This window comes from Pocillopora verrucosa, chromosome 3, assembly GCF_036669915.1.
Source record: "Pocillopora verrucosa isolate sample1 chromosome 3, ASM3666991v2, whole genome shotgun sequence".
Classification (NCBI taxonomy): Eukaryota; Metazoa; Cnidaria; class Anthozoa; order Scleractinia; family Pocilloporidae; genus Pocillopora; species Pocillopora verrucosa.
Genome location: NC_089314.1, coordinates 16,329,978 through 16,357,872, shown reverse-complemented (window position 1 = coordinate 16,357,872; position 27,895 = coordinate 16,329,978). Strand labels below are relative to the sequence as shown.

Sequence of the window (27,895 nt, the reverse complement as noted above, 5' to 3'; positions counted from 1 at the left end):
TAAGCTTTGACTACAAAAGTACGTAAACGTGTCCGGAAAAACACTCCCAATAATTCCGTAATACCGAAGCGTTGTCAGTTCTCTTAACCTTCACTCGCGAACCTGCGAAGACCTCGTAACCTCAGTTGTGTTTATTAAACGTATAAAATCCACCTCGAGACCTCTCTTGGATACTTTCTCTTGCGGCCAGAGAATTCCAGGAAAGTGTTACTCAATATGAAAACTAAAACATAAGCATGCGTACCATAAAAAGGGTTATCTTTTTTCGGCTGGGTAGGTCGAGGGGGGACACTTCGCATTCCTAATATTTTCATAACTCCAAAAAGAACGAAAATATCGCATTACTTCACTTCAAGAGAAAGAGAAAAAATATTATTTATGTAAACTCAGGTATTTTTTGGTGTATTGTCTCTGTCTAAATACATCTGAACAAAAATAAAATGCATGGATACCACGCTTACTGCAGTCCCTTCGCAGCCGTTGTTTGGTCTTCTCTATTCCACGTTGGAGAGAGAGCCATGGTGTGACGAGACCAAATAACGGTTGCGAAAGAGACTACGCTTACAGCCGTTCCTCAAACGGAAAGAAAATCAAAATTATTCGTCTACAGTTAGTCGCCAAAAAAAATATAATTCCACGTAATTTAACTGCGAAAAGCAAACTAAAACTGTCATATCTCCAATAGACCCTAACCAAAGACATTGCGATCTTGTGGAAGGGAGGATACACTAAGCAAGAGAAAAGGATAATATTTCAAAGAGGACTCCTTGATTGGTTGCTGCCTATCTGGATTCTGCCCTGTGTGTGAAATATGTGATAAAATGCAGGTTTAACAAGCGAATGGGTTAATTCATAGGTAGCTAAAGCGAATTTCGTTGAAAAGTCAAAACGCGGGAGAATGCGTGAAAAATTCACTATCAGTAGCACAAAGTTTACTATGAAATTTTTACAGTGGTGTTGGATAATTCGGGTAGAATACATGATAAAATGCAGGTCCTTCAAGCACGTGAAAAATTACCTTACGTTCATGAAGTGCAATAATTGGGTATGTTCTGATTGGACTTTGGGCGTTGTTTTCACAGTACGTGATGGAAAGTTGTTTCGCGTGTGCGTTGTGAGAAAAGGAGCGGAAAAACACGTTTTAACTTTAAAATGACAATAAAAATAAATGCGACCCTTTCATATTCCGATAAATCTCGACTTTACTCGACGAGGCTCTTGCAAAGGCCACAATCATAACACTTATCAAATGAGCCCAAATTTCTTGTTAATGCCATTCTTTGTGCACAGCCCTCTGTTTCCATGACATCATTTACAAGAAAACAATACCCAAACGCTGTGATTGGGGCATGATATCCAAATGCTGTGATATGATTAGTGCGAGATACATACCCTAATGCGGCAATCTGTTTGGTGCAATACATACCCTAACGCGGCGATCTGATTGGTGCGAACAACATACCCACTACACGGTAACATATAATTTTTTTCTTAATTAAAAAATATATCAAAAAGGCTTTAAAAGAAGTTTTAAACTGGAATTGAATAGATCTAATAACTTCCTTCATTTTTTTCGCCAGTAAAATTATCAAAAACTAAAATCAGCCCTTATTCTTGATAGCTGAGCCGTCTCTCCATGTTGCTAGGGCCACCCTGTTGTGCGGACTTCATAGGTGTCAATTCCGCCAGAGCATCCCCTCCCTAGCAACAAATACAGCACAATAACATTAGAGAGTTTAAAACTTCGAGAAAGAGGGAAGTTGTTAGATAGTGACATTGGGGACAGTAAAATTAGGGTTTTGTGGCAGAAGGTCAAATGAAACATACTACTAGTGGAAACTTGTTTTACAACTAAATGCTACTACAATGCACGATAAAATGTTGATGCACGTGCGCGAATTTCCGGATGATATGTATATATCGTGAAATTCTGGAATATGCGCTCCTCCCCTTCCCCCACCTCCTCCCTGAAATTAACGCGTTGAGGTTCATACCTTTGGCGTGGTACACTTCTGCCTACCACACCAGCGGAGGAAGCATCTGAAAATTAAATCAGAAAAATATAGCAGTACCAATTAGTCGAACGGAGAGGCAAGGAAGAGGCTGTCTACAGTACTTCTTGTGTCATTAATCATTAGCAGTCGATTACGATAAAAACTCTACGAACTCACCGTTGTGCCTTCTCTAGGAGTTTAGGGTCATTCTTGCGAAAATATACTCGGATATGCTGCTCTGCAAACATTTCAGGAAGCATGTTGCTAACCTTATAAAGAGAAAGTTGGATTAGTATCCGGTGCTATTCGGCGCTCACTATGTGTAATTCTAATATACGTGAACAACTGGGTGAAAGCTACCTCACACTTTCTTTACATGCAGTAAATTTTGCAGCGCTAGCACAAGAATTTCGACTTTAATAGCAAAAATTAACACCCCTCGTCTAAAGAGGGTTACTACAAAGCAAAATCAATAGAAAATGCGCATTATTGCGCAACTAAAGGTTGATTTAACTTCTTAATCTATGAATAAAACCCCAGTGTGTGAATATTCTTATGGTCAAAACTTACCGTAAATCAAACGACTTCTCCTAGTTTACCCGTTTTTATTAAAAATAAGAAAATTGGATCTTGCAGACATTTTAACCATCAACAGCAATTGCTGTAATCTTTGTAACCAATAGAATAAGTACCATATGTTAATTAGTACCATATATATATAAGTATAATATAATACTATATAATATAGGTACCAAATGTTAATTAGTATTGCTATTTTATTGGTGTCCCCAATTAGTCCATCTGGGCTAAACACATTAGGTTTACTTACTTAATCAAACAAAAGCTTTTGAGCACTATCATATTGTGGTACGTAAAGTGCTTGCCTTCCGATATCCGTGAACAATTAAGCGAGATCCACTAAGCGCCATCTTCATGTGTACGGAATTTTACCACATAAACATCCACTTAAATCGAAAAACAACAACATACCTCATCCTTTCTAAAAAACAGAGGTTTATCTGGGTTGCTCTTGCCGTAAAACCGCACCTCATCAATTGGATTTCTGTCCTTCATTCCATAGTCAAAAGTGACCATCTGGGAAAAGAAAAGTCATTTTGCCCTGAGAGTTGCTTCTCCAACGGGAGACCTACAAAATTGGATACTTCGAAACAAAGGTTCTGCTCTTGTTAAACATGAACACCAGTTTCGGTGGAATTTTAAGTGCCCTACTATGGAATGGAAAAAAGCTACTACGTTCTCACCCATTTCCTATTTCTTTTTTTGCAAAAAGTTTACCATGCTAAGCATTGAACCTCGATTACAAAAGTGAGTACGAGTGATTTACAAAAAAAAAAGCATGAATGAAAGTGATCTTCGCTTCGATCTTCCGTCCAAAAAAAAAAGCCTTGATTAAATTGTCCACCATTAAAAACTGACTCCCAGTGAAGTTGCATCAAGAGAGAAAAAGACGTCAGACTGTCCACGCGACAGTCAGGCGGGTGCTAATCTGACTCCTGTAATAAAAGAACACATTCCATCGCCATACTTACGTCAATTATAAAGTCTTCTGGGTCGAGTTTAGGGCCGTCTTCAATATAACCGGCTATATCTAGCTGTATGTCTGGAATCTCCTTCTGACCGATAAAAATCAAAACAACTGTTAGAGAAAGATGGTTTTTTTTTTAGTGTTTTCCACGAGCATGGGACAAAGAAAATTCCTCGTGAGGAATTGAACCTCAGACCTTCGGATTCCGCGCTCCAACGCTTTATCACTAAACCAAAGAGACTCCACGGTGAGCCACGCCATTTTTTTTGTGTGTCTCACCTTCGCGTAAGGGAAAAAGAAATTTTCCCCCTATTCCTTACCGAGCTCAGAATTCACCACGTTTCGAATACCAGTTCCTTCATCAAAAATCATCCACTACTCTATCTATTTTCATCTTCTTCCTCAGCCTGGCCTATCGATGATAACGCTAGGCAACGAAATTAATTGATATCAATTTATTAAAATCGACAACAATTCATCGATGTCGCAAGCTACAAATCAATGATTTATGGACAAGGGAAATTCCTGTAACTGTCATCATGATTTGACTGCTACCGTCGATTTTTATCGATTGCTGTACATTTTCAGGATTGGTTCTCTAGAATCATCGATTCTTATTTCGAAAGGTCAATAACTTTTCGCAAGTCTACATCAAATTAAACATAGAAACGACGAGATATCGAGCACACCTGACTTCAATCAGCGAAAATCATCATCCTTGGATTCAATCTACAGCAGTAATGATTACCGATTGATTATCGATCATCCCATGCAAGTCCAATTACTTCTTTCATTCCAGTGTTTGATATTGATTGATCGATTGATTGTCGATAATCAATTTTTATTGATTTCTCACACTAATTTTAACAAGGTGAAACTCGTTGCATTACGTCTCTCGTTTTCATCGCTAAAAAAAAGAAGTCTAGATAAACTTACTTCATCTCGACGTTCGCGGAAAATGGAGTGGCCGATACATTTGTAAAGGTCTCGGCGCTGTATTCGGAGCAAAATTTTACGAGCCTTGAAAAACAAGCGAAGAAACAAAACAATGAAACGACACAAAAACGCTGTAGGTAAGAATTAACACTTCCTTCCCCCCTCCCCATGGAATAAAACTGTGTGGTTTAGACTCCAGTTTTCGGCAAACTACAACTGGAAGGAAGAAATCATTTCCGATGTCAGTAATCTTTCACCTAATCCTTGGAAGTTTCGATCGATTAAAGAACAGGTGTTTTAAAAATAATGAAACCGATAACGAACGTTATGCCTAGAAAGCCTTCCTGTTGATAATCACCTCTTCCAGCGCAGGATCGCTCGAGTTAAGGATCTGGTAATACACGTGATCACTTAGCTGTGAATACGCTTCCATGTCATCAATACATTCAGAAATTGAAAACATCTTCCTAACAAACGACGAAAAAATAGAAAACTGTAATAGCCTGATCCACCTGTAACTCAACTGTTTGAGCATAGTTGTTTACATAACAATCAGCCTTTAAATTTAGAAATTACATCTTGTTCTGCAATTTTCTCCAACTGAATCGTCGTAAATTTTTCCTTGGTGCTTAAAGCCGGCGACACACCAGGCGATTTTACTCGCCGATCGCCTAACCTTAAGATTGCCGCAAAACCCGTCTGTTGTTTTGGTTAAGTTGTCTGTTTTACGACTCTCATCCTTACCCCGAGAACTTTCCTTAGTCGGAAAAAAATAAAATGCTGGTTTATTGATTGAACCTCCCAAACAATTTTTTTTCCCGTTGAAATACAAGAGAACTATATAATGGTATCACTATGTGTCATTGCATCCTAAAATTCAATCTCCTAAAAAGGGCACCGAGCGACAGAGTTAATGTGAAGAAGCTGGCATTTACTGACCCATTTGATCCTTTGAAAAGTACTTTTCTATCAGCCTTGAGAAGTGCCTCTGTAATCCTGTAATTACAAAAACACATTTAAATGATTTGAAAATTAAATCTTGCCATTCGATTGTCTCTAACAATTTAAAGAAGCGACGCAAAAAATCACATCCAACCAACAGATATGTACTTTGTAACACGAAGAATTTTTAGGTTTCTTTTATGTCAAATGCGAATCAACTGTCAGTTGTTATTCGCAACAGTTCATCTACGAATCTTTTACCGAAATCTTCTATATCATATTTCTTACCAAAGTTCTGCCACATTCCCGGTAGAAATCATTAGCGCGAAACACTAAAAAGAATTTTCAAACAACGTGTTGACGGTGTAATCTCCAAAAAGATCAACCAGTCAAACACCAACTATAACGCTTATTTTACGTGTACAACTTGAAACGCTTTGCTTATTTACACAGAGCCACAGAACCACGAAACCACATACGGTAACTTACATTCTTTCAATGATATTTGACGTCTTGTGTTGGTAAGCTCTTCGAAATAAACTGTTTCTGGTGTGAAACATATCATAGACGTTGCCTGCTTCTTTATCGCGTACACATATTTGCAGTTTGCCGCTGACATTGATGACTCTGGCAAACTTCATGTAACGCCTGTGAACAAGAAATAATTTCAGTGATTGTAACGTTGAGTGCACTTGAACTGACACTAGGAAAACCAAAGAGAGGTAGTCACAGAACCAAGGATAATATTACATAATGACGTCTGGAACTCGAAGTAAAAAGACAAAAAGAAAAAAGTGGACAGCGGGAAAACATGAGAGTGCAGACAAGTCGCAAAGGGTTTCAGTTTTTTACCCGAATGGTTGAGAAAGTGGCACGAATTTTCCATCAGAGTGAAATAAATTAAAACCACACTCCTCTTTCTCGGAGCTATTACAAAAAAATTTAAAATTAATTTGAATTAAAACAGGGAAGCTGTAGGCTTAAGTTGACTATCCCTAGTTCACTGTCTTTCTTCCTTCCTTTGACTAACAACAAAAGCAGGTGTAAAATACTTATGATCAAAACTGTTGTTGATTCCTAAGCAATGACAGTCTCGTGAAAAATAGTCGAACTTGTCCACATCAATGCCTGTTCGTTTGTTGGCAACAATCTGAAACACAGGTAAGTCTCCTAAGTACAACATGAGATAACACTGTTATGTGCCTCGCATGTGTATAACATTTACGATGTAGATGTTTAACACGTCATGTCAATTTTTTTTGGCAATTTCTTTGTTTTGACTTGCGCAACGGATTTCGCCGAAAAGGAGAGACAGCTTGTAGTCTACCCACGATGTACTTTTTTTTTTTAATTTAGGATTCCCATACAATTCCCTGGGTGGAGAACTTCAATAAGAGTAAACAAACAGTCTTGTGCACGAACACAACAAGGAAGATCTGAACAGAGCTTGATGAACACGGACCTTTGGATCCGAAGTTAAACGGGTCAGCCATTGGACTGCAACATCTTCAGACAGAATATCACATGATACTACAATATACCCCGGTATTTTTACCTCATATAAGTAGCTTTTCTCTGGTCCTCTTCCTTTATATGGCCAGTCCTTTAATGTAATTTTAATATAATAATCAGACATTTCATACATTTCATACATTGTACAGAGCTTTAGGTGTGAGGTATCAGTAACAAAAAGCGGACTACTAACCCTTAGAGAGTGATCAACAAAGACTTTCTGTTTACAATATCGATACAATATCAAGCAGAAAAGTAATAAGAATAAAGAAAAATATCAACGAGGGGATTATTGATACAATGCTCGAACCTCAGAACTAACATCATAAGAATTGTATAGCAGACAGTAAGAAGAATTACTAGTGAGATCTTAGGAGTGAAAGGGTTAAGTATGAATATTCATGATTTCACTGATTATTTCACCCGGCAATATTTAGGCCAAGTCGGCATACCAACTTTCCGTAATTAGGCCTGTCATCCACACTTATACAGATAGATACATGTAATCCACAGATCACAATACTTTTCACGCTCTTCAAACTGAGTGATTTTTAAAATGCCACAACTCTGTCTTAGCGTGGATGAAAGAAAGTATAAAAATGGAGATTTGATCCTTAGGTTACAACTACAGTTGTTCTGAAACAGCTGATCTCACAGCTCTTTAGATTTTTTGCTGGTGAATTCAATCCTACCGACAGTAATAAAACACGTGCCCGTGGATGCAGTCAAGCACCCCTTAATTGTCACATTTACAAGTGCCTTTAGCAAGGTGCAGAAGAAAAAAAAATTGTTTTTGGTCCCAGTATGGGAAGTAAAACTTTGGATGCATTTTTTTGAGGGAAAACCTTACTTTAATAATCACCCTGCCCCTGTTCCCCCACCTCCTTCTCACACAGAATGCTGAATCATACCTCAGAGGTGCATATAGTTGTCTCCAGCACTGTTGCAGCGATTAGTTCTTTAATAAAGGTCACATCTCTTTCAGTTAAGTTATACTTTTCAAAACTTGAAGACAACTTGTTTCTCATCATCATGTGATCAAACATTCTAACAGAAGCATCTTCATGCTATGTACAGAAATAAAATATTTATTAAAATTATAACAAAATTATTAAACGTGATTGGTTATCACCAGCCTAATTTGAGCACTATTAGAACAGTGTTGTGTGTGCATGCTGTTGTAGTGCATTTTGTCCTGTTAACTGTTGTTTTTTTAATAAAAATGTATCACCGATCTCTAGCTTCTTTCCCAAATTTCATCACAGTTTTGATTGATTGGTAACAGGACTTCATTTTGTCCAATTCTGTCTATAATCATATTTAATAAATTAGACTCCCCCTTCATTGTTGTCCAATTTGTCACTCTCCTGTATGATTACAGACAGAATTGGACTCCACTCAGTCCTACCTCCATCATTAAATACAATGTATATCTGCATACTATCTTTAAAACAGCTTCCTCAGATTAACCAATGGATATTAAAATGCTTGAGCATACTTCTGTACACACAAGGATTGTATTGTGTAAAAACTTTTCATTAGTTGACATTTATCCTGACCTTTTCTCATAATTGCACAAAAATGTCACACCTTAACAGCAATATTTAGTATTTTCTTGATGAAAAACTATTTTACAGGATTTGAAAAGCAAATTTGTCCATAACCAAGTACCACCTGGCTTGAAGTATGTCATGCATGTTGCAAAATTGAAAACAAGATTCATGTTAAGCTGGAGATCACTAGAAATCATCTAAAAAAGAAATAACATCAGTCAGTTCATGTATCTTTTATTTTAGCCAACAGGTTTGGTACTTGTTACATGCATCTGTACAGTTTTAAATGAACTTTCTCATTGCATATATATTCTTATTGGACATTTTGGTGAATAGTATAACTGAGTATTATTAGGACTTGTGTGGTATCTGATGAGCTCAGTGCAAGGTGAGTAAAACTACACATAATCAGTAAAAATACATGAAGTTATAGTACATTTACCTTCCAGTGTGCATCAGGCCTAGCAGTTGGTATAAATAATGCCCCAAATGTATGTGAAAATGGTCCATGACCTATCAAAATGAACAAACAAAGCACAAAAGTTAAACAAAACTTCAAAATTATACAAGAATAGTTGTTTCCCAAAGCAATGTTGTTCAGCGTCAGCATGGATATGAAACACTAAGTTGATCGTTCTTAACTTTAATTTTTCAAATATATTTGTTTGCAACAAATTATACCTAATCATTTACAAGAATCAACATCAATCAAGAAGCACAAGCAGCCATCTCATCTCCAAATAGAGGTTGAAAAACCCCCTTCTCTCTACAGAGACAGTGTTAGAATCCTACAATTTCATATTTAAAAGCTAAAATATTCAATCACAGAGATCTAGAAATACCTTTGTATCTAAATAAATTCCAATTTTATTATAACAGCTTGAATGATACCTGACTATTGTTTGCATCCCACTTAGTAAAATGATGCTGTTATACTTTTTTTCCTCTAAATGTGAATTTCATGCAATTTGAAGTTACACATTTTCCTCTCTTATGTGAAAGTAATTATTGTACTTATTATTTTGTAGTCTCAATTGAATTCCAGTTAAAATAAAATTAAACTTCTAGTCTGATTTGCTTTTACTTTAATTCTTTGCACATTAACCCTTACCACATTGACCCCTCTAGCTGCCATACATTTCCCTGTAAATTAGTTATAAGAACTTGGTGCTAGATCAAGATAACAACTACCAGAGAAGTTTGAGTATTCTCACTACCTGTTTGCTGGATAATGTCTGTATATTACAGGGAGAAGCTACATTTTAATCACTTCTGAGAGTTAAAGGGTTAATTCAAACTTTTCTGAAATCATCTTGACTTGAAACTATTAAAACTACAGTATTTACAGAGGCAATAGTTCTATTCATGGCCTGTGCTTGTTTCTCACATAAAGATGAATAAGTATGATGGTCACCAAATTTCTTCTGGAAGATGATGATGGGGACAAACCTAGATCATGACAGAGCCCAGCAATCCTTACACAGAGCATGTCCTCATCTGTGATTCCCAGTTCTGGTTGTCTTTTGCGCAAACTCTTCACAAGTCTTCCAGCCAAGTAGCAAGTTCTACATCAAAGATTAATTGTCAACGTCAAAATAATGGACATTAAAGGAGCTACATCACAATTTTTGGCATATACAATTACTGTCATTTGCAATCAGTTTTAATATTTTTCCCATCCTTGTATATTCTTGGTTTATTAGTGCTTTATATGTTTTCTAAGGTGTAATTTCGCAAATTTACAAAATTATATTTTAAGAAAGTGTTCACTTCACATCTAAAGGGGTTATCAGTCCGGTCCCACCACGTACTTTCGCTACTAGTCTGATCGCCACCAACCACAGTCTGATCACTACCATGACGAAGTCCGCTCGCTACCATTGGGAATTACCAACAGAAAACATTGATGAAACTTGGTAAAAAGCCACAAAGATTTATAGATGAAAATCTCTGTAGCATTTTAGAGTATATCTTGAGCGATCACTTCATGATACGATCAATCAAGACAAAGATTCATTCGCAACCAAACACCGTGCTCGCTAGCTTCCATACCAAGTCCGTTTCTACCAACTTGGCTCTCATGAACAAACTTCTACATAGCCAAACCAGTATAAGAATGAATGTTTAGGAGTTGTCGCATAACTTTATCATTTCTAACTTACCAAAGATCAGAATACCTTACATTTAGAAATCGGGCAACGCGCGACGCCATATTGTTTTCGTGAAATCAACAACTTCCATCACAAAAAATCTCATTCGTTTAGTTTTTTTTTTTTTTTAAATGAGACAAATGTTTCCAATTTATTTCAGGTTAAGGTGTTTCATCATTTCGTTTCAGATTTTTGAGAAAAAAATTTATTTTGAATGAAGAAAACGTGAGCAAACGACTTGTCGTGGAGGTTGTTGATTTCACGAAACGATATGGCGTCGCGTGTCGATCGATTTCTAAATGTAAGGTATTCTGATCATTGACACGTCAGAAATTATTAAGCTAAGCGGCAACTCCTAATCAAACATTTTCACACTGATTTGGCTTTATAGAGGTGATAAAATTGTAATATTACCACCAAATTTTTCGAGACTAAAACTTTATTGGTAGCGAACGGACTCTGAGCTTAAATTAAGTAAATCTAGGTCCAGATCGATTCTTCGGCTCATTCGTTTCGGTTTTGACGTTTACATGAGACAACTGTTTCCAATTTGTTTCAGGTTAACGTTCTTAATCTTTTCGTTTAAGACTTGTGAAGAGAATGTTTTTTAAATGAAGAAAACGTGAGCGACGTGTCATGGAAGTTGTTGATTTCACGAATACAATATGGTGTTGCGCGTTGCTCGATTTCTAAATGTAAGGTATTCTGATCTTTGGCAAGTTAGAAATGATACAGCTAGGCGACAACTCCTAAACATACATTCTTATACTGGTCTGGCTGTGAAGAAGTCTGTTCATGAGAGTCAAGTTGGTAGAAACAGACTTGGTATGGAAGCTTGCGAGCACGGTGTTTGATTGCGAATGAATCTTTGTCTTGATCGATCGTATCGTGAAGTGATCGCTCAAGATATACTCTAAAATGCTACAGAAATTTTCTTCTATAAATCTTTGTGGCTTTTTACTGAGTTTCATCGATGTTTCTCTCGGTAATTCCCAGTAGTAGCGAACGGACTTCGTCGTGATAGCTGATGAAACTGTGGTTGATGGCGATCGGACTAGTAGCTTAAGTACTTGGTAACGACCGGACCGTAATTCTCTGAAAGACTTACCCGATACAATGTTCAAATCTGTTATGTGAAGCTCCTGGGAATACACGATAACAACCTCCTAAGTTTTAAGACAAGAAAGACAGTATTTACAACATACATCGATGCAAGCTAATGCAAGCAAATTTTGAAAACCAAATACTGGGTTTTTGTTTCTTTATTCCTTTCACCTCTACAGTTGAATGACAAAGACATCTCTTTCTTGACTTAAAATTCTGCAAACCAGCTTGATCTTTATTTTGTGATATGAAAATGATGAAGTTAACTGATTTAAAGAACATTTCACCAAAGGAAAAAATGAAACCAAAGAGAAGAGAAGACTTGCCTAATTGTTTGATATCTCTAAGACGTTGGAACTGTGGTGTATCAATAATTTCTACACACAACGGGTGAACTTCAATGTGTCCATGGATGCTGTCATTAAACACCTGTCAGTTCATGACAATACAATGGTAAGTCCTTTATTGGTCATTCTCTGTAAAAACCCATCAACATCCTATGCACCCCTTTTTATTTGCAGATCATTTCAGCAAACACTCTGGGTTTAGAAAGGAGGAGGACAGATAAGCTCACAGTACCTCTCTCCATCTAGGGCTGAGCGATTTGAAGCCTTGTTAGCAGCTACTCATATTTAATTGTCAAAAGAAAGCTGACTCAGGATTACTGTGAATTAGCTAAATAGAAATACTTACATGTAAGTAATAGTACACATACTGAAAGCAGCACCTATTAACTGTGCAACAAATTCAATAAAAAGCTGAATGGAGCAGGACATAAATAACTAGCTGGAAAGCCAATTTGCATCTCATCAAAGAGGTTTCTTACCTCTCTACTATTAGAGTAAATAGCACCCAACAGCTGTACTTCTTTTGGAACTGATATCTCACCCACTTTAAGACCTAAACATAACTTTTTGAATGACTTACTCTAAAGACAATTCAGTTTAACTCTCTAACCCCTTAGAGTGATTAGCATCTAATTTCTCCCTACAATATCAACCCCATCACATGCAAAGGTCACAAGAAATGATCACCGGCTAAAGAAGCTCCTCATTATTTAACAACGTTTTGGGTGCAAAGGGTTAAATTGCTGCTTGGGTCCAAGTATGCAGCACAAGAATGAAATATGTAGCAAAAAAAAAAACAGCATTGAAATAACTTGGAAGAATAATGAATCCCCTACTAGTGCAAAAAAAAAGCTTGTTATCCATCATCTACTTTTACACCATCTCTTCATTAATAACTCCCCTTTCAATTGAGCATCTGCAGATTGAATACAGATTTTATTTTCTTTACATAAAAAAGAAAAATAAATGATAATTACTACACCTTATAATGTTTTTCATCTTGTCTTGCCCTTAGGTTGGCTTCACCTTGAAAGAAAAATGAATTTTTTTAATTATAAGGAAAATTTTTTCTGAAGAAATTAGTAGCCACCCAGAAATAAATCAGGTGTCAGGTTTCTGGCGACTTATTTGGTTTCTAAAGCAATGGGATAGTGAGGTGTAAATCTTGTGAAAGGAAATTTCAATCCCAAGGACTGAGGGAGGCTAAGATTGCCAATCAGAGCTTACAAAATGTTTCCTCAGGGGAACTGACATAATCACTTATGACTGTGGATATATGAAAATCATATATGTGAACTTCAGATAAAGAAATGAATATGAAAGCCATCTTTGTAGTAATGAACACTACTTCAACATTAGCAAAAATAGAGAACTGCACCGGTATCAAAGGTCATGGGTTCAAATCCCGTACAGGCCTGAATTTTTTCAGGCCTTATTTTCTCTACTGCTCAAGTAATGTTCATTACTGCGTAGATCGCTTTCTTATTGTCATGATCAATTGTGCAATTAATCACAACAGGAAATCAGAACAGAAGGTATCCCACTTAAATTAAACCAACATTCATTATGAAACAAAACTGATCATTAGTGTCCTTTGTTCAAATGCATCTACTTTACACAAAAAAGCACAACTGATTATCTGGTTGACGCTTCTACCTTCTGTATATTCCCGCTTACGTTAGTGCTTAAGAGTTGTATTTTCGTCATATCTAGCTAAATGAAAGATTTGTAGTGATTAAAACCATTAACCCACTGCATTGGAAAAATTATAGAATGCAGGGGTACCTTTTCCATTCTATTCAAACCCAATGGTGTGTTATGTTAGAATTCCTCCAGCAAGTTCCGTTATACTATGTCCACCTCTCCCAAATTTTATCGCGAACTAACCCATTTCCAAGTTATCGCCATTTTCCTTTCGATATCGCTTTGGACTTGGCGTTCTCGGGGTCATAAGGACTCGAGCATCGGGTGGGGTTACGATGCCGACTCTCCGCTTACGACTCTCCCTTTGCATAGCTTCAAAATCAAGCTTTACACAACTCTCAAAGGTGAATAATGGCACAACCATGTGAACACTCAGATGTACGCCCGAGGAGGACTAGTGACGAGTTTCTGAGTCGGGTGATTATCGGAAATTGTCCGCTATTCCAATATGGCGGACTATTCCAGTGGGGAGTTATTACAGGTCAGCATTAGATTCCATCCACCAAAACCACCTTGGTCGAGAGGGACTGAGATGGAATGATGGACAACTCATGACTTGTTATACTAAATGAAAATTACGAAGCTACGACAACATGCCGACTTATCCCGATGACCTAAGTGTGTTATTTGCTTGGGAAATTGCGTCAAAAATTTTTACTCACGAAATGGTAAGTATTAATTAATTGTTCGATTGTAGTATTATAAAACATTTTACGCAATTTTATGCAGATATTTCACGTATTTAAAAGGTGCCCAGATGTTACGTAGTTTTGGTGGATGTCATTAGGGAACATCCACCAAAACTTTGACCAAAACCATCAACAATATATTTTTTTTAATTTAGCTATAGCCACTGTTAGATGTTCAGGGAGACAAAAGATTTATACCAATAATTAGCAGTTAGTGCTCTGGCTAATTATTTTTTATGGTGCACAATTGCTGACCGACCAAACGTTCTTAATGATTATCATAACTCATGACACATAGAATAAAGTGGTTTTGGTAGATGTTTCTCTCCATCCACCAAAACCACCATAGCAATTTCTGCTACTTCCTTACAAGAGACTGATGTGACCTGCTATTTGGAGTACATAACCACAATCTATTTCTTTGTATGTAGAGATATTTTGCAAAGTTCTTGAGTCAGCACCTTTTATTACTGAAACCATAATCATAACATGGTGCACAATATAGAATGCAAAAGGTTCTGGTGTGGCAATCATGTAATCTTGAAACAGGAGGGTTCTTAACTGACTTAAACAGACATTTGCAACAAAATCCCAGGTCCAGAAATTTCTTCCACTATTTCTGCTAAAATCATAACCTTTAAGTACAACAAATCAGCACATCAAAAATTGTTATCAGGGGTCTGAAAATCCTATAAATCTTTCACATTTATTTCAAGTAACCTTTAATTTCACATTGATGAATAAGTATACACTCAAGATGCAGAATGTCTTACATTTTACAAATTATTTCCCTTTTTATGGATAGACAGTGAAAGGCCTTTGCCACATTGGTGAATCAAACCATTGTATACCATGCATTTTGTGATTATTGTTTGTTTTTTCTCACAATATCCAGAAAAATGGAGGGGATAAATTTAAATAGCAAATTCTATTAATGGTTAAAATTAAATAACATTGGAAGATCAAATTAACTTTGTACTGTTTAAAATTCAGTTTTGGTTTCTTGCTTATTCCAGCCTCTTAATATTCAAAAGCATTCCTTGTCATTTTTGTGTTCTTTTGTGTAACATAACTTGAAAAACAAACACAGAGAAAGGAAACCACAAAGGATTAAACTTGAAGCTAAAGCAAAGTTTAAGTTGAGCCATAGCTGATCCAAATACTGAGCACTTTATATTGTAACCCATTTAGCAGTAAAGTTTATCTAGTATATGTCTGCCAGCTTGTCACAAGTCTTACTCCTCTCCTTCAAAAGTCTCTATAAATAAATTTTTCTTTGTGGTCCCTAATTGATGATAAGTATATTACAGCTCCTCAATTTCCCTCTCTCAAGACAAGGTTACTCTAAATTTAACAAAGTGATGGACTTGATAAAACTCAAACTATAACTCAGCTGGCTGCTACTTGCAACCTTAATTTCTTGATATCAGTATACAATAATCAATATGTTATAAATAAGAACCCTAATGCTTAATTTTGCAGTGATCACCTTCCTCCTTTTCATTTGCAGACCAGACTGGAACCTCAGTCTATAAGTGTGTTTGCTTGTTTTGAGTGGGGATGGAAGAAAAGGAGTCATGCCGCATAACTGATTTATTAAACCAGATTTGTTCTGTTTATACATGAGTAGAACTACCTTGTTCTCTGAAAGAAATAAAATTTCTTGCATTTTTATCTGTGTTTTGCAGTCAAACTTCCTTGTGTCTTGGACAAGATATCTTATTTTCTTGAAAACAAAATATTTGTTTCCAGCCTTCTGTAATAGGTAAATATAACAGTGTAAGACGAGTGACAGTGTATTTCTCAAGTTATTTTTTGGAATACGACAAAACGGAAGTGTCATAGTGTGATAAGGAGCCAATATATGATTGCTTGATAGAAAGCAAAAAATGCAGAATTGCATATATTTTCTCCTTTGTCAGCAGCATATGTTAGTGAAAAGTTCTTATAATTGTTAACTTCTAACCATCTTCAATTTAGCCAAGATTGAACTGTTATCACGTTGGTCATAAAAGTATTCTGAGATCAATGTCATATGACCCATTCATGTATTTGACCTTTCGAATTAGCAAGCCATAGTTGACAGTAACACAAAGGTTGAGGATAAAAAGAAATTATTATATACAGTACTTCTTCTGCATATTTTCGTTTCCTTTTCTCTCCAGCTGTTCTATCTATGCCGTGCTGGCAATTGAACACTTTCCTTCCCAAAATTAGGAAAGGCACACCAGTAAAAAACGAATTTTTGCTCCTTAAATATCTCGTGCATCTTCCCCGAGTATTTTGTGACTTCTGTCCGAGGAAGGAGGTGTAAGCATTAAATTAACCCGAATGATTCCACAATTGTGGTATCATCCAAGCCATGCCAGAGGACTTGAACTAGATAAACTAGTGAGAATGCACAATAGCGATAGCAAAGCTTTGTAATGCCAAAGAGCTACATCAATATATATATATACACCGGTGTTCCCGAAACCTTTGACAGCTTTAGAGAAAGAAAACTTCGTCGTCAATCCTGTTTCAAATTCCGCAATAAGTTTATGCGCCTCATCAACAGAATTGACGTATCCTAAATTATCTGCATGTCTACCATCAAGCAGTGGTTCGCGACTTAAAATTCTCGCTATGCTGTTTCTGTTTGTTCCTCAAGAATCATGGGATTTACAGCTTCGAATGTTCGGCTACATCACTTGCGGATTTCCGAGAATCTTCGGTTATGTTTTGCAAGTTATTAAATATTCCATCTCAGTCCCTCTCGACCGAGGTGGTTTTGGTGGATGGAATCTAATGCTGACCTTACATCACGGGCGACGAGTGGGGGATGAAGAAAAGACCGAAATACGAGTGGTCAGCGGGTAAACAAAGTTAATACTTCATATAGTCACATATCAGTTATAGTTGCGGAAAACAATAGTCTTCTAAAGCCGAAATGTCAACAGTATACTTCGCTAAATAAAATGTTAAGCAATTTTTCAAAAGTGATGATGGCGCATATATCTTTTACTGCTGTAATAAACAATGGAGGTATCGGAAAAGGCATCGGTGGCATCTGGAAAGACACCAAGAAGAATTATATTTACGTTTTGTAACTTGCTGCGTGACGAAAAAAGAAAACCAAAACCGTGGTCTCCAAATGAATTCTCCCACCTTGCCCCAAAAAATTTTCAAATTTTCCGCAACTTCACCAGTTCCTATTCGTAGGTCCGGCCAAGCCTATATGGTCATTGGCTCCCGTATAGCCACTAACTATGGCTTATAAATACAGTTATTTAGTGTTAAACTGTAAAACTCCCCGAAGAAGTCTACGACAGAATGAAGAATTAGATATATGAAAATTCATATATTTGCACTGCGGTGGAAAGATGAAATTAGAAGATCCTCGCAGCTAAGAACACTACTGAAACTAGTAGTTGTAAGTAGGACCTGAAAAAAATTTCAGGCCCGTACGGGATTTGAACCCATGACCTCTGCGATACCGGTGCAGCGCTCTACCAATTGAGCTAACAAGCCAACTGGGAGCTGGTCAATGAATTGGGTACAAATAAACATCCAAACATCTACGACAGTTAAACGGAACGCGTCGGAGAATAAAGAAATTTTACAACTACCGTTCGCAGAGTGCTGCTAACCAGTTTAGTTTTAAAGATTTTTTTTAAAAATGTGGTGCGATAGCTGTGGTCAGTTTTTCCATGCAGGTTGTCCGGATGTACCTTTCGCAGAGACGTGGGGGGGCAGAGACACCAACACAACATTTCACCTGCCGTTCGCTTCGAAAGTTTTCATCCCGAGTTCATTTGTTAGATAAAAAAGAAAAAAAACACTTGGAACGGAAAACAGAATTATTTTAACGCCTGGGTCTTTTGAAAAAAGGTCTCCTAAACGAGTGGCCCTGATTATAAATATTTAAGCATGGTAAATACATTAGCCTTAACTTGGCTGTTTCTCGAAGCTCAGTGTTTTCCTACATGCCTTTTTCACGTGAAACGAGGCGATTGAATATATATAATAAACACTAAAAGAACTACAGCAGATGGAAATTTAAAATTTCTTATCTAAAGGCTGTGGATACAAACTTATTAATGACTCTAAAAATATAAAAATCTAGAACAAAATTTTTTTAGAGTTGCTTAGCTTTTTATTTTTCCGGAATCGAAAGTCGAGATTACAAAATTCAAGTGAAAAGCAAACCGACTGTGATTAATGCCTTAAACAAGTCAAGATACTGTTTTTCGTCATACAACAAGTTACATATGGTAAATATCATTCTTCTTGATGCCTTTTCCGGTGTCACCGATGCCTTTCCCGATGCCTCTGTTGGTTAATATAGCAGTAAAAATATTGTTCCAGTCAAAGCGTTCGGAAAATTGCTTAACTTTTGAATCACCGAAGTATAACCTGGTAACATTTTGGCTTTACAACACGATTGTTTTTTGCAAGTTACAAAACGTAAATATAATTTTTCTTAGTGCCTTTCCAAATGCAACCGATGCCTTTCCCGATACCTGCATTGTTTAATATAGCAGTAAAAGATATATGTGCCATCAACACTTTTGAAAAATTGTTTCACATTTTTATTGAGCGAAGTATACTGTTCACATTTCGGCTTTACAACACTATTGCTTTCTGAAACTACAACTGATATGTCTCCATATGAAGTATTAAATTTGTTTTCCCGCTGACCACTTGTATTTCGGTCATTTCTTCCTGCCCCGCTCGTCGCCCGTGATGTAGTAACTCCCATTCCAGTGTAGTGGACAAGCGACTAAATACAGGAATGGCTCCGACCTGTGATTGGATGATAAAAATAGTAAAAGTTCATAAGTTATATCTTAACTCCTTGCACGTGAGTATTGTTAACCGCGTGTACCGAAGCGGAACAATGAAATATCGATGCGAAAACACCGACGTGTCAAACAAGAAATGGCTACTTACATAACGAAGATAAGGCAGAGTCTATCTTCTTCAGCTAGATCGTTCAGCGATATTCCGGCGATGAAAAAGTCATCCGTTGCCAATTTCCGCTGACAAAACTAATTTAGTCTGTCTAGACGGACGACCAGAGACTGGAGCCATTCCTGTATTTCACCGCTGACAGGAATGGCTCCAACTCATGCGTATATTAATTTTTGGTTCTGGCTAAATAATTTATATACAGATAAAAAGTGAAAGAGCTATTTATTAGGTTCTTCTTATGTTGAAGTCTACAGTGCTTGCAAATGAAGCCCTCTTTTATTTCTACTGGGCCATGTAGTTTCTAAGTTTTAAAATAATGCAGCAACTGCATACCATGTTTGAAAGATCACGCAAGGTTGCGTGACGCTGCCACCGATGTTTTTAATTTACAGTATGCTCTACTGGAGAAGTATGGCTTGCCCGCAATCGAGGGAATTTTTTTCGTGGAAACGGATTTTCTAGGTAATTGTTCACATGAAGGACAAACCCATTCATCGGGTTCTTGATCTATTTTTGCACAACACCCAAAGGAAGAAAGTCGCGGATCAATTTTGCTTGGTAATTTCTAACAATTCCACTAGACCTAAAAAAGGAAAAAAACAAAACAAACAAAAAAAAGTGTCTTACCAGTTAAACCAGTTGCAGTAGCACTGAATCATATCGAAGTACCTTGACTGTTTGCAGTGATGGCACAACCAATCTTCGAACAGTTTTTGGCTATAACAAGAAAGAGTAAAATGATTTTATAAAACATGTTCCAAAATTAATGAAGGCTGTTCATCACATGACATAGTATTGGAACGAGTATATCTCATTAGTTATCGTATCACACTACTGTTTTAGACAAGGTATTTATACCACTTAAATTTAAGAAAGAATGAGTGGACCATAAACTACATTTTCTGTACGAGCCATCCTAACCTAATTTGCCAACTGCTTTCCAGGCATCATCTGTAAAAAAACCTCTTCAATTTTTCAAATTTGAAAATTTTCAGCTAAAACCGCGGCTCCCAAAAAATATTTCTCATCTTGCCTAATAAATTTTCAAATTTATTAGGCAAGATGACCATTTTTGCCTATTCCTACTCGTAGGTCCAGGTAAGCCCTTATGGTCACTGGTCATAGCTGCTAACAATGGTTTATAACTATACGCGTTTAGTGTTACCTCGTAAAACTCCCCGAAGAAGTTACGAGAGTTAGACGAAACGCGTCAGAGAATAAAGAAGTTTTACAACTACTGTTCGTACAGCACTGCTCACCATTTTAGTTTTAAATTTTTAAAAATTTTTTTTAAAAATTACTAAAAAGTTATTGAAAAAAAATTAATAAACGTTTGAGTCGGAGCTATTCCTGTCAGCGGTGAAATACAGGAATGGCTCCAGTCTCTGGTCGTCCGCCTGAACTGACCAAATGAGTTTTGTCAGCGGAGCTTGTTAGCCGATGACTTTTTCATCGCTGGAATATCGCTGAACGACCTCGCTGAATAAGAAAGGCTGCCTTCCCTTCGCTACGTAAGTAATCATTTCTTTTTTTACAGATCGGTGTTTTCACTCGCATTGATATTTCATTGTTCCGCTTTGAGACACGCGGTTAACAATACTCACGGGCGAAGAGTTAAGATATAACTTATTAACTTTTACTATTTTTATCATCCAATTACAGGTCGGAGCCATTACTGTATTTAGTCGCTTGTTTCCAGTGGTACCATTTGCGATTTTCCAACAGTCAAACGACCTGATTGAACCAGACATGAACATTATAACATGCTTTACATGTGAAGAATACATTTTTGAGTGTAAATCAAGGAGATTTTGGAAAATTTTATTTGGCTGTTTCCTTCACCCTCGTCGATCTTAAGTTTCTTGTTCAGTAGAGTTTTAGCTTTACACTCAAGCCGCTAAGACCTTCGCTTGCAAAGGTTAAAAAAAACTTATGGATAGTATCGCCACTATAGTTCCCTTTTCATAGTGCTACTGGTTAGAAAGATCCCCTGTACTCCAAATAAGTCTTACACTCCCTTGAATCACTTTTTCCAAGAATACGTTTCCATTTATTTTTTTATCTGGTCTTGTACCTCTAGCTGGTAGGATCTTAACAGGCTCAGAAAATACTACCGGCTAGAGGTACAGCTTGCATATTTAGTCAACTTAGCCCAATTGCGGTTTGCTTCTCATTTTACTTCTCTTTACTCCACATTTTACTTTTCTGCACTCCAAATTTTCCAGTCCTTGAAATAATTTTTTTAAAGAATACATTTAAATTTTTGTTATTTGGTCATGTACCTCTAGCTGGTAGGATCTCAGAGGGCTTTTAGAAAAGACTTTTAGCTAGAAGTACAGCTTGCATATTTAGTCAACTTTGCCACATTTTTACTGTGGTTTGCTCCACATTTTACTTTACTGCACTCCAAAGTAGTCTTACACTCCTTGGAATCATTTTTTTCATGAATACATTTACATTTTGTCCTGTCTTAATTAGCCTTAAACCTCTACCTGGTAGGATCTTAGGAGGCTTAGGAAATACTTGAAGTACAGCTTGCATATTTAATTGACTTTGCCCAATTTTTATTACAGTCTGCTTTGCATTTTACTTTTTGGCATTCTATTTTAGTCTTATACTACTTTGGAATTACTTTTTTAAAGAATATCCTCTTGTTCCTTGGTTGTGTACCTTCCACTGCTTATTTGATGGCACAGCACACAAGCTAGGAGCATCAAATGACTCTTTAAGGGGAATCAGTTGAAACTAAAGCAGGCATTATCAAGCAATGAGTAAAGGGTCTCTGATGGGTGTGCAAATAAAGAAGGTTTGATTTCTTTTTAATAATAGCTATTTTTATTAAAAAATACAATAAATAACACAAGCATAGGTTAATCTTATTTATTTAATAGTATAAATTCTATACATATAGTAGATGACCATATTTTGCCTTAAGGTTTTCATACAGTGATACATGCTGTTAAATATCATTTAAAATACAGAGAAAAAATGTCAATTTGGTGAATTAAAATCATGTTACCCTATGACTACCTAAAGATGACTTGATTTAAGTATTTCAGACAATGGTTGGCCTTGTCAGCAATACCTCTAATCAAACACAAACATGAAAATTGAGACTGTTCCTTTCTATGAAATTCCACTCATACTTATGCAGAGTATTACATGACAAACTTAAGTAAATCTGGTTAACATGTTCAAGTCTTAAATTAATTTCAAGTCAAATTAATTTAAAGCTGGCTATATTTGTATTGAAATAGATCCACAACCAAAGGAAATACAAATCTGACTAGTTTAAAATGTTTTTAACTTGAAATTCATTTAAAACAGCAAAGTTAATGATTTCAAGCTTACTTCACACACGTAAGCTGTCCCTCTGGTTGGTGGTGTTTTCTGAGTAAGATCCTACTAGCCAGATGAACAAGGCTGCAAAGACAGAGGCTTGTTTTTGGACCAGACAGTTTATTAAATGTATATGTCCCATGCAAAAACACACTAGACTTCGACTAGACTATTACATATCTAAGATATTAGACAAATACACTAAACCAACGGTCCAATAATCAAGAATAAATTACAAACATGAATGAGATTAAGATACAATCAAAACTGTCAATGGTGTGGGTGGGAGGGAAACTAAAACTTTCTTAAAGCTAGAAATGGGTACATGTGTTTCTTGCATTTTAAGTGCTTGTGTTTGAGACCAATTATGGCTGAGAAAAGGCCTATTGTTGCATTACACAACGTTAACTAATTGTGAGTGTTATATGATAAATGTACTATCTTGATCATTGAACGAAGGACAGTTGAATTGGAGCAATGAAAGGAGTCACTTGACCAAAGAATGACTCTACACTGCACAGGACGACACGCCGAGTAAACCACAGGTAGCCCAAGCTCCAGCTATGAGATGATCATCTTGCGAAATAAGAGTCATGGCGAAATTACAAGAATTTGTATGAGAATATTTACGGCGGTCCTTAGGAATAAAAAATACGGTCAAATTCTCAATAAAAATACTTCACCTTACCTCCACGGTGCATCGCTTGCTATCTGACCGCTTACTATGTTGAAAAGAACCCATTTTGGCGAGGTTTACTACGTACATAAGAAAAGCCCTGTACGTAGTAAACCTAGAGAGGGGACTGGAGATGGTTAACGCGCCAAAATGGGTTCTTTTTAGAACGGTCAGATAGCAAGTGACGCACTTGATTTGGAGATTCGGACCCCCTAAGAAACTTTCCCTTTAAGCATCGTTTGTCTCATATTTGGTAATTAATTCTATTCGCAAGCTTTTCGTCGATGTTTTTTTCAATCACAACACAACATTCCTCAATAAAGGTAAAGAAAAACAGCCATTTCTTTCCAATTCCGCCGCATTTATTATAGCAAGTCGCACGGTGTACGCAAGAATTAGGTGCGAACAAACTACTGCATTCAGTTTCATTTGTTTTCAAATCACATTCGCCTCGACAGTCTGAAAGTATCTTGCGAATGCTTCTTCAGAGAGTTCGAAGCACCCGTTTAATAATCGAGTGTAAATTGGGGCTGACAAGCGTACACGACTTTCGTAGTACGTCAAGTTTTCTGTATATTTGTTTCAAGTGTTAAAGGTTCACACGGCTCCAAAGGATGTCGGTTTTCTTGCCTTCGTTATAATTTTGCTCTTACGAGTATGTCTTTGAGTGGACGCCCCTTTCTGTATGATACTTTACTTCCTTCCAGAGCGGGCGGTGTCTGGTATCGAGAGGTTGAAATCTTTTTAAACTTCTGCAGAGAATTTTAATGTTAGAAGAAGTCTTCCATGCGCCGGGAAGGCCGCCCTGACCTCTTCCTACCCAAATTTTGGTTAGAGCCTCTTCTTCCTCCCAGTCAAGATAGTATTCTTGATTTTCTTCAGTTTCATTTGTTTCCAAATCACATTCACCTCGGCATTCTGAAAGGAGCTGGAAAAATCTTTCTTCAGTTAGCTCTTAACGACCGTTGAATAATTGTATCGAATCTTTATCAATTTCACAAATAACGTCACTTTTCTGGCATTTTGCTTCTTCGCTAGATGTTTCGAAGAGAAAAGAACTTTTATCTATGATGACATATTTAGTGCCAAAGAAATCATTTGCGTCTATCGTACGTGAAATGAAGATGGAGAAAAAGTCAGATTTGCATTTGATTACGTAAATTTCAGTATATGATGACTGATACGTATTGTGATCATGTCCAGGCAAGGGTACGGGCTCTATAGCTATTGCCTGGTGGATGCATCGGTGTATCTGCCTCCTTTTCAGAACTCACAGCCTTAAAAGCTCCTGTATTGATGTGAGAGCTTGTTCCTCGGTGCTGTCGTTTGCATCCGCCGAGGTGTACATATAGAAGGGGAGAGTGCCAGCCTTGTCTTTCGTGAAAGAATTTCGCACGGACTGTTGCCTGACCCCTCGTTCAAATTAATTTCTCCAATCGTTAAGGCGTTTGATGTCCTCCTTATTCAGGAACGTAGTTGGCTCTTATGGCACCGGGAGCAAGTCTTCGTACTTTATTGAAAACTGTGATGGTAGCTCATAGTGTTGTTTCTCCCGAGCGAAGCAAATATATCCAGGCCGAGCAATTCTCTTTACGGTCTCATCTGCTGCCTCGGCGATGTTCATCGCACCTCCAGCACAGTGGGTGTGTTTGTCACCTGTTGCATTTCACCATTGAAATACTTGTTAACGAGTGTAAGAAATGTTCTTACATCAACAACTTCGAGCAGATGAGGTCATTCTTTACTTAGTTGTGTTCGGAGGCGATGAAGGAAGTTCTTGATGAAAGTTACTGAGGCGACCGTCTTCTCAGCTAGGGTTCCCTGAGGCCTTTGCATCGTTCCAGAAACTTTAAACTTGGCCTTGGCGTTTTGAAGTATCTGCATTAGGGTTTTTCCGCTTTCTCAATGCGTTGCTCGGCTTTTAAGAGAGATGGCAACTCGGCATGACCTAGAATATCAGAATGAATATGGAAGGCACGATAAATGTCTTCCATTACTCTGACATACTTTATCAAAGCCGATATCTTGGTAATAAGCCGGACACTTTTGCTGCTTGTGTCAACGAAAAATATTGTTCCTTTCTCAGAAATCATCCCTGTTGGGTGGAACACTCTTGCTACATCGATGAACCCGTCCTCTGCTCCACTCGTACCATCACCAATGATTGTGTCCACTTTCTCGACTTCTTTCTTTCCATCTAAGACAGATGCTTCAAGAGAAAACTGTTCCAACGTGTGTGATGTGGTATCTGTGAAAATGACTGAATGACAATTCAAACTCACTCCGTGAATTTGGCTGCCCAAGGTACTTCCGTTTATAGGTTTAGAACGACCAGGCCCCAAATGTCCCGTAATCAGCAAGCAACAGCTTCTGCTGGCCCTCAACGACACACAGTCCAGTCGGATTGACGTTCTCCTTTAGGTTCATGACCGTTCGCACATTGCACTCTAGCTTAAAGTCAGCCCTCTCTACTCTTACTTCTGCTAGTTTCTTGTTCCCAGTGTCAGCAATGAAAAGAATCATCAGCACAGCTGGTCGTTGCCACCGGTGTTTTCAAGCATGGTTCCAGATCCAGCTTTGTTCTCTTGCTGGTCACACTTTTTCTAGTTACTCTGTAGAAAAACAGTTATGGCAGATTTCAACTCTTCTCAGCTATAGTGTTGGCCATGTTCGTAATCAACGTGTACTTCATGTCTGGCGACAAATGCTTCCATCTCTGCCTTTTTCATTGCCCCAATCTTAACTTACAACTTGGAATGCAGGTCTAGGCAGTAAACATATCCCCATCTTCTCGGCAACAATGACAGTTCCGTGAACCATTGCTACTGCCATAGGATTGGTGTAACCAGTTGCTGCTACTTTCACTAACGCTGGGTAATGAAGACGAACTTCAGCAAGCGTTCCTTTCTGGCTATCAACAACATACAATTTACTCATGTCCTCTGTGTCTTTCATCAGGCCGACTGGAAGTTTCTGTCAGTAGAGGGCTTTTTCAATTAAAAATAATGGCGTGCGATTGATTAAAATGGCGTGCTTGATAACCTTTCACAAGAGTACACAAGAAGTTTTGGACCGGTGTGTGAAATCTGATATTTTTGCACAAGCCATCCCTTAGCGCCAATTTTGTGACGTTTCTGTACCTCATTTTTTGAGAAACCATTTGGTCTCTTGTGAGTGTGAGGTTTCATTCTTTGCATTTATTGTCTATATCTTTTCATATCTACAACATTAGTACACGTTTGATTTGTGCTATGTTGTACTATGTTGCACTCCTTTGCATTAGTTGTCCAGATTGTGCAATGTTAATCATTGACTGAATTTTCTGTATTCATTTGACAGCGCTTCACCAGTACCAAATACACAGGTGGTGATTCCTCTCCCAAATCGTCCCACTTCAAAAGTTGAAAAATGTGGCGATCTTTTGCTTGAGAGAATTTTGGGAACTGCGAATATGTTAAATTACCGTGTATAATACAGTCGAATAAACGCTTTGTAATTTATTCACCGCTTCATTATATATATACTCGATTTTATTATTTTAGTTTACTTGATAATGACGTTCTGGAAACGTCGAAACGTCGTGTTATGCTTTATAATATTTTATCGCAGATTTTTATTGTCAAATATAATACAGTCAGCACAGGAAATCATACCTATCGTGTAGTTCGTAATCTTTTGCTATCATTTTGTCTTTGTTGTCTATAAATTCCAATCTGATGGCTTGCCATACTGTTTGACTCCCTATCCTAATGGGAAGTGCCTTAGCCTTGTCCAAAATAAAAATTGCGTCGAAACGTGAACCACTCCGCACTCTTCAGCGCACCCACTGGAGCAGCATTGCTTTGAAACAAGTTTGCACCACGAGGCAAAATCTTCAGTAATTTGGGATGTGCAATCGAACGCCCCTGTTCTCCCGGGCTTCCGCCCCCCTGTCCCCCTCCACTATTAACTGTTGAGGGATCTGAAATAACACCCTAACAATTACGAAGACCTCTAGACCTCTAGGTCCTCTAGACCTCTGTCTTCAGACAGGTCATCTCCAGCTGCCAGTTCGTATGCATTGGCGATACGCATGTTTTGAATTAAAAACATACTTCAGTAAGCACTGAAACGCAAAGTAGTATCTATTTCTACGAGAACGTTAAGGATGATGTTTTCACTCAGTTCTGTCGGGGAGTCCATATTCATTGGTGGATTTGGACCGGGGGGTCCAAATCCACTAGGACAGCGAGCAAGCGAGAGGCAGTCGATCGTTAAAAGGTTTCGATAGGCTTGTGTGACTCCTGTCATTCGCTTGCGCTTTGAAATCTTCTGACCTGAAAGCTTAGATTTTATTAGGATATCTTTTAATGACTTTCGTTTGTGATGTGATAATAAGGGTTAGTTTTAAGGTGTTATTTTCCTGTCTGAATGTTCTTGAGGTTTGGCAAAGCTGGATGAGATTGTGTTA

The 27,895-nt window shown here is 37.4% G+C and overlaps 1 protein-coding gene and 2 long non-coding RNA genes across 3 annotated transcripts; 2 read left to right on the top strand and 1 right to left on the bottom strand.

The window, feature by feature from the left end:
• Positions 1–248: 248 nt before the first annotated feature.
• On the bottom strand, positions 249–14,262 carry LOC131783971 (deoxynucleoside triphosphate triphosphohydrolase SAMHD1). The gene is made up of 18 exons (XM_059100749.2): positions 13,972–14,262; positions 13,067–13,110; positions 12,064–12,166; positions 11,742–11,799; positions 9,933–10,048; positions 8,926–8,996; positions 7,842–7,997; positions 6,974–7,021; positions 6,471–6,568; positions 5,908–6,066; positions 5,416–5,472; positions 4,835–4,943; positions 4,477–4,560; positions 3,545–3,628; positions 2,985–3,089; positions 2,172–2,263; positions 1,995–2,040; positions 249–1,701 (listed from the first exon to the last, which is right to left on the bottom strand). The coding sequence occupies exons 1-18, from the start codon at positions 14,150–14,152 to the stop codon at positions 1,609–1,611; spliced, it is 1,704 nt and encodes a 567-aa protein (XP_058956732.1). The 5' UTR covers positions 14,153–14,262; the 3' UTR covers positions 249–1,608.
• Positions 14,263–14,361: 99 nt separating this feature from the next.
• Positions 14,362–16,151, top strand: LOC131783979 (uncharacterized). Its single transcript, XR_009340169.2, has 2 exons — positions 14,362–14,456; positions 15,988–16,151. It is a non-coding gene; the product is annotated as an uncharacterized lncRNA (long non-coding RNA).
• A 4,650-nt stretch (positions 16,152–20,801) lies between these two features.
• Positions 20,802–26,918, top strand: LOC131783981 (uncharacterized). The gene is made up of 4 exons (XR_010717025.1): positions 20,802–20,941; positions 21,093–21,348; positions 22,073–22,236; positions 26,785–26,918. It is a non-coding gene; the product is annotated as an uncharacterized lncRNA (long non-coding RNA).
• Positions 26,919–27,895: the final 977 nt, after the last annotated feature.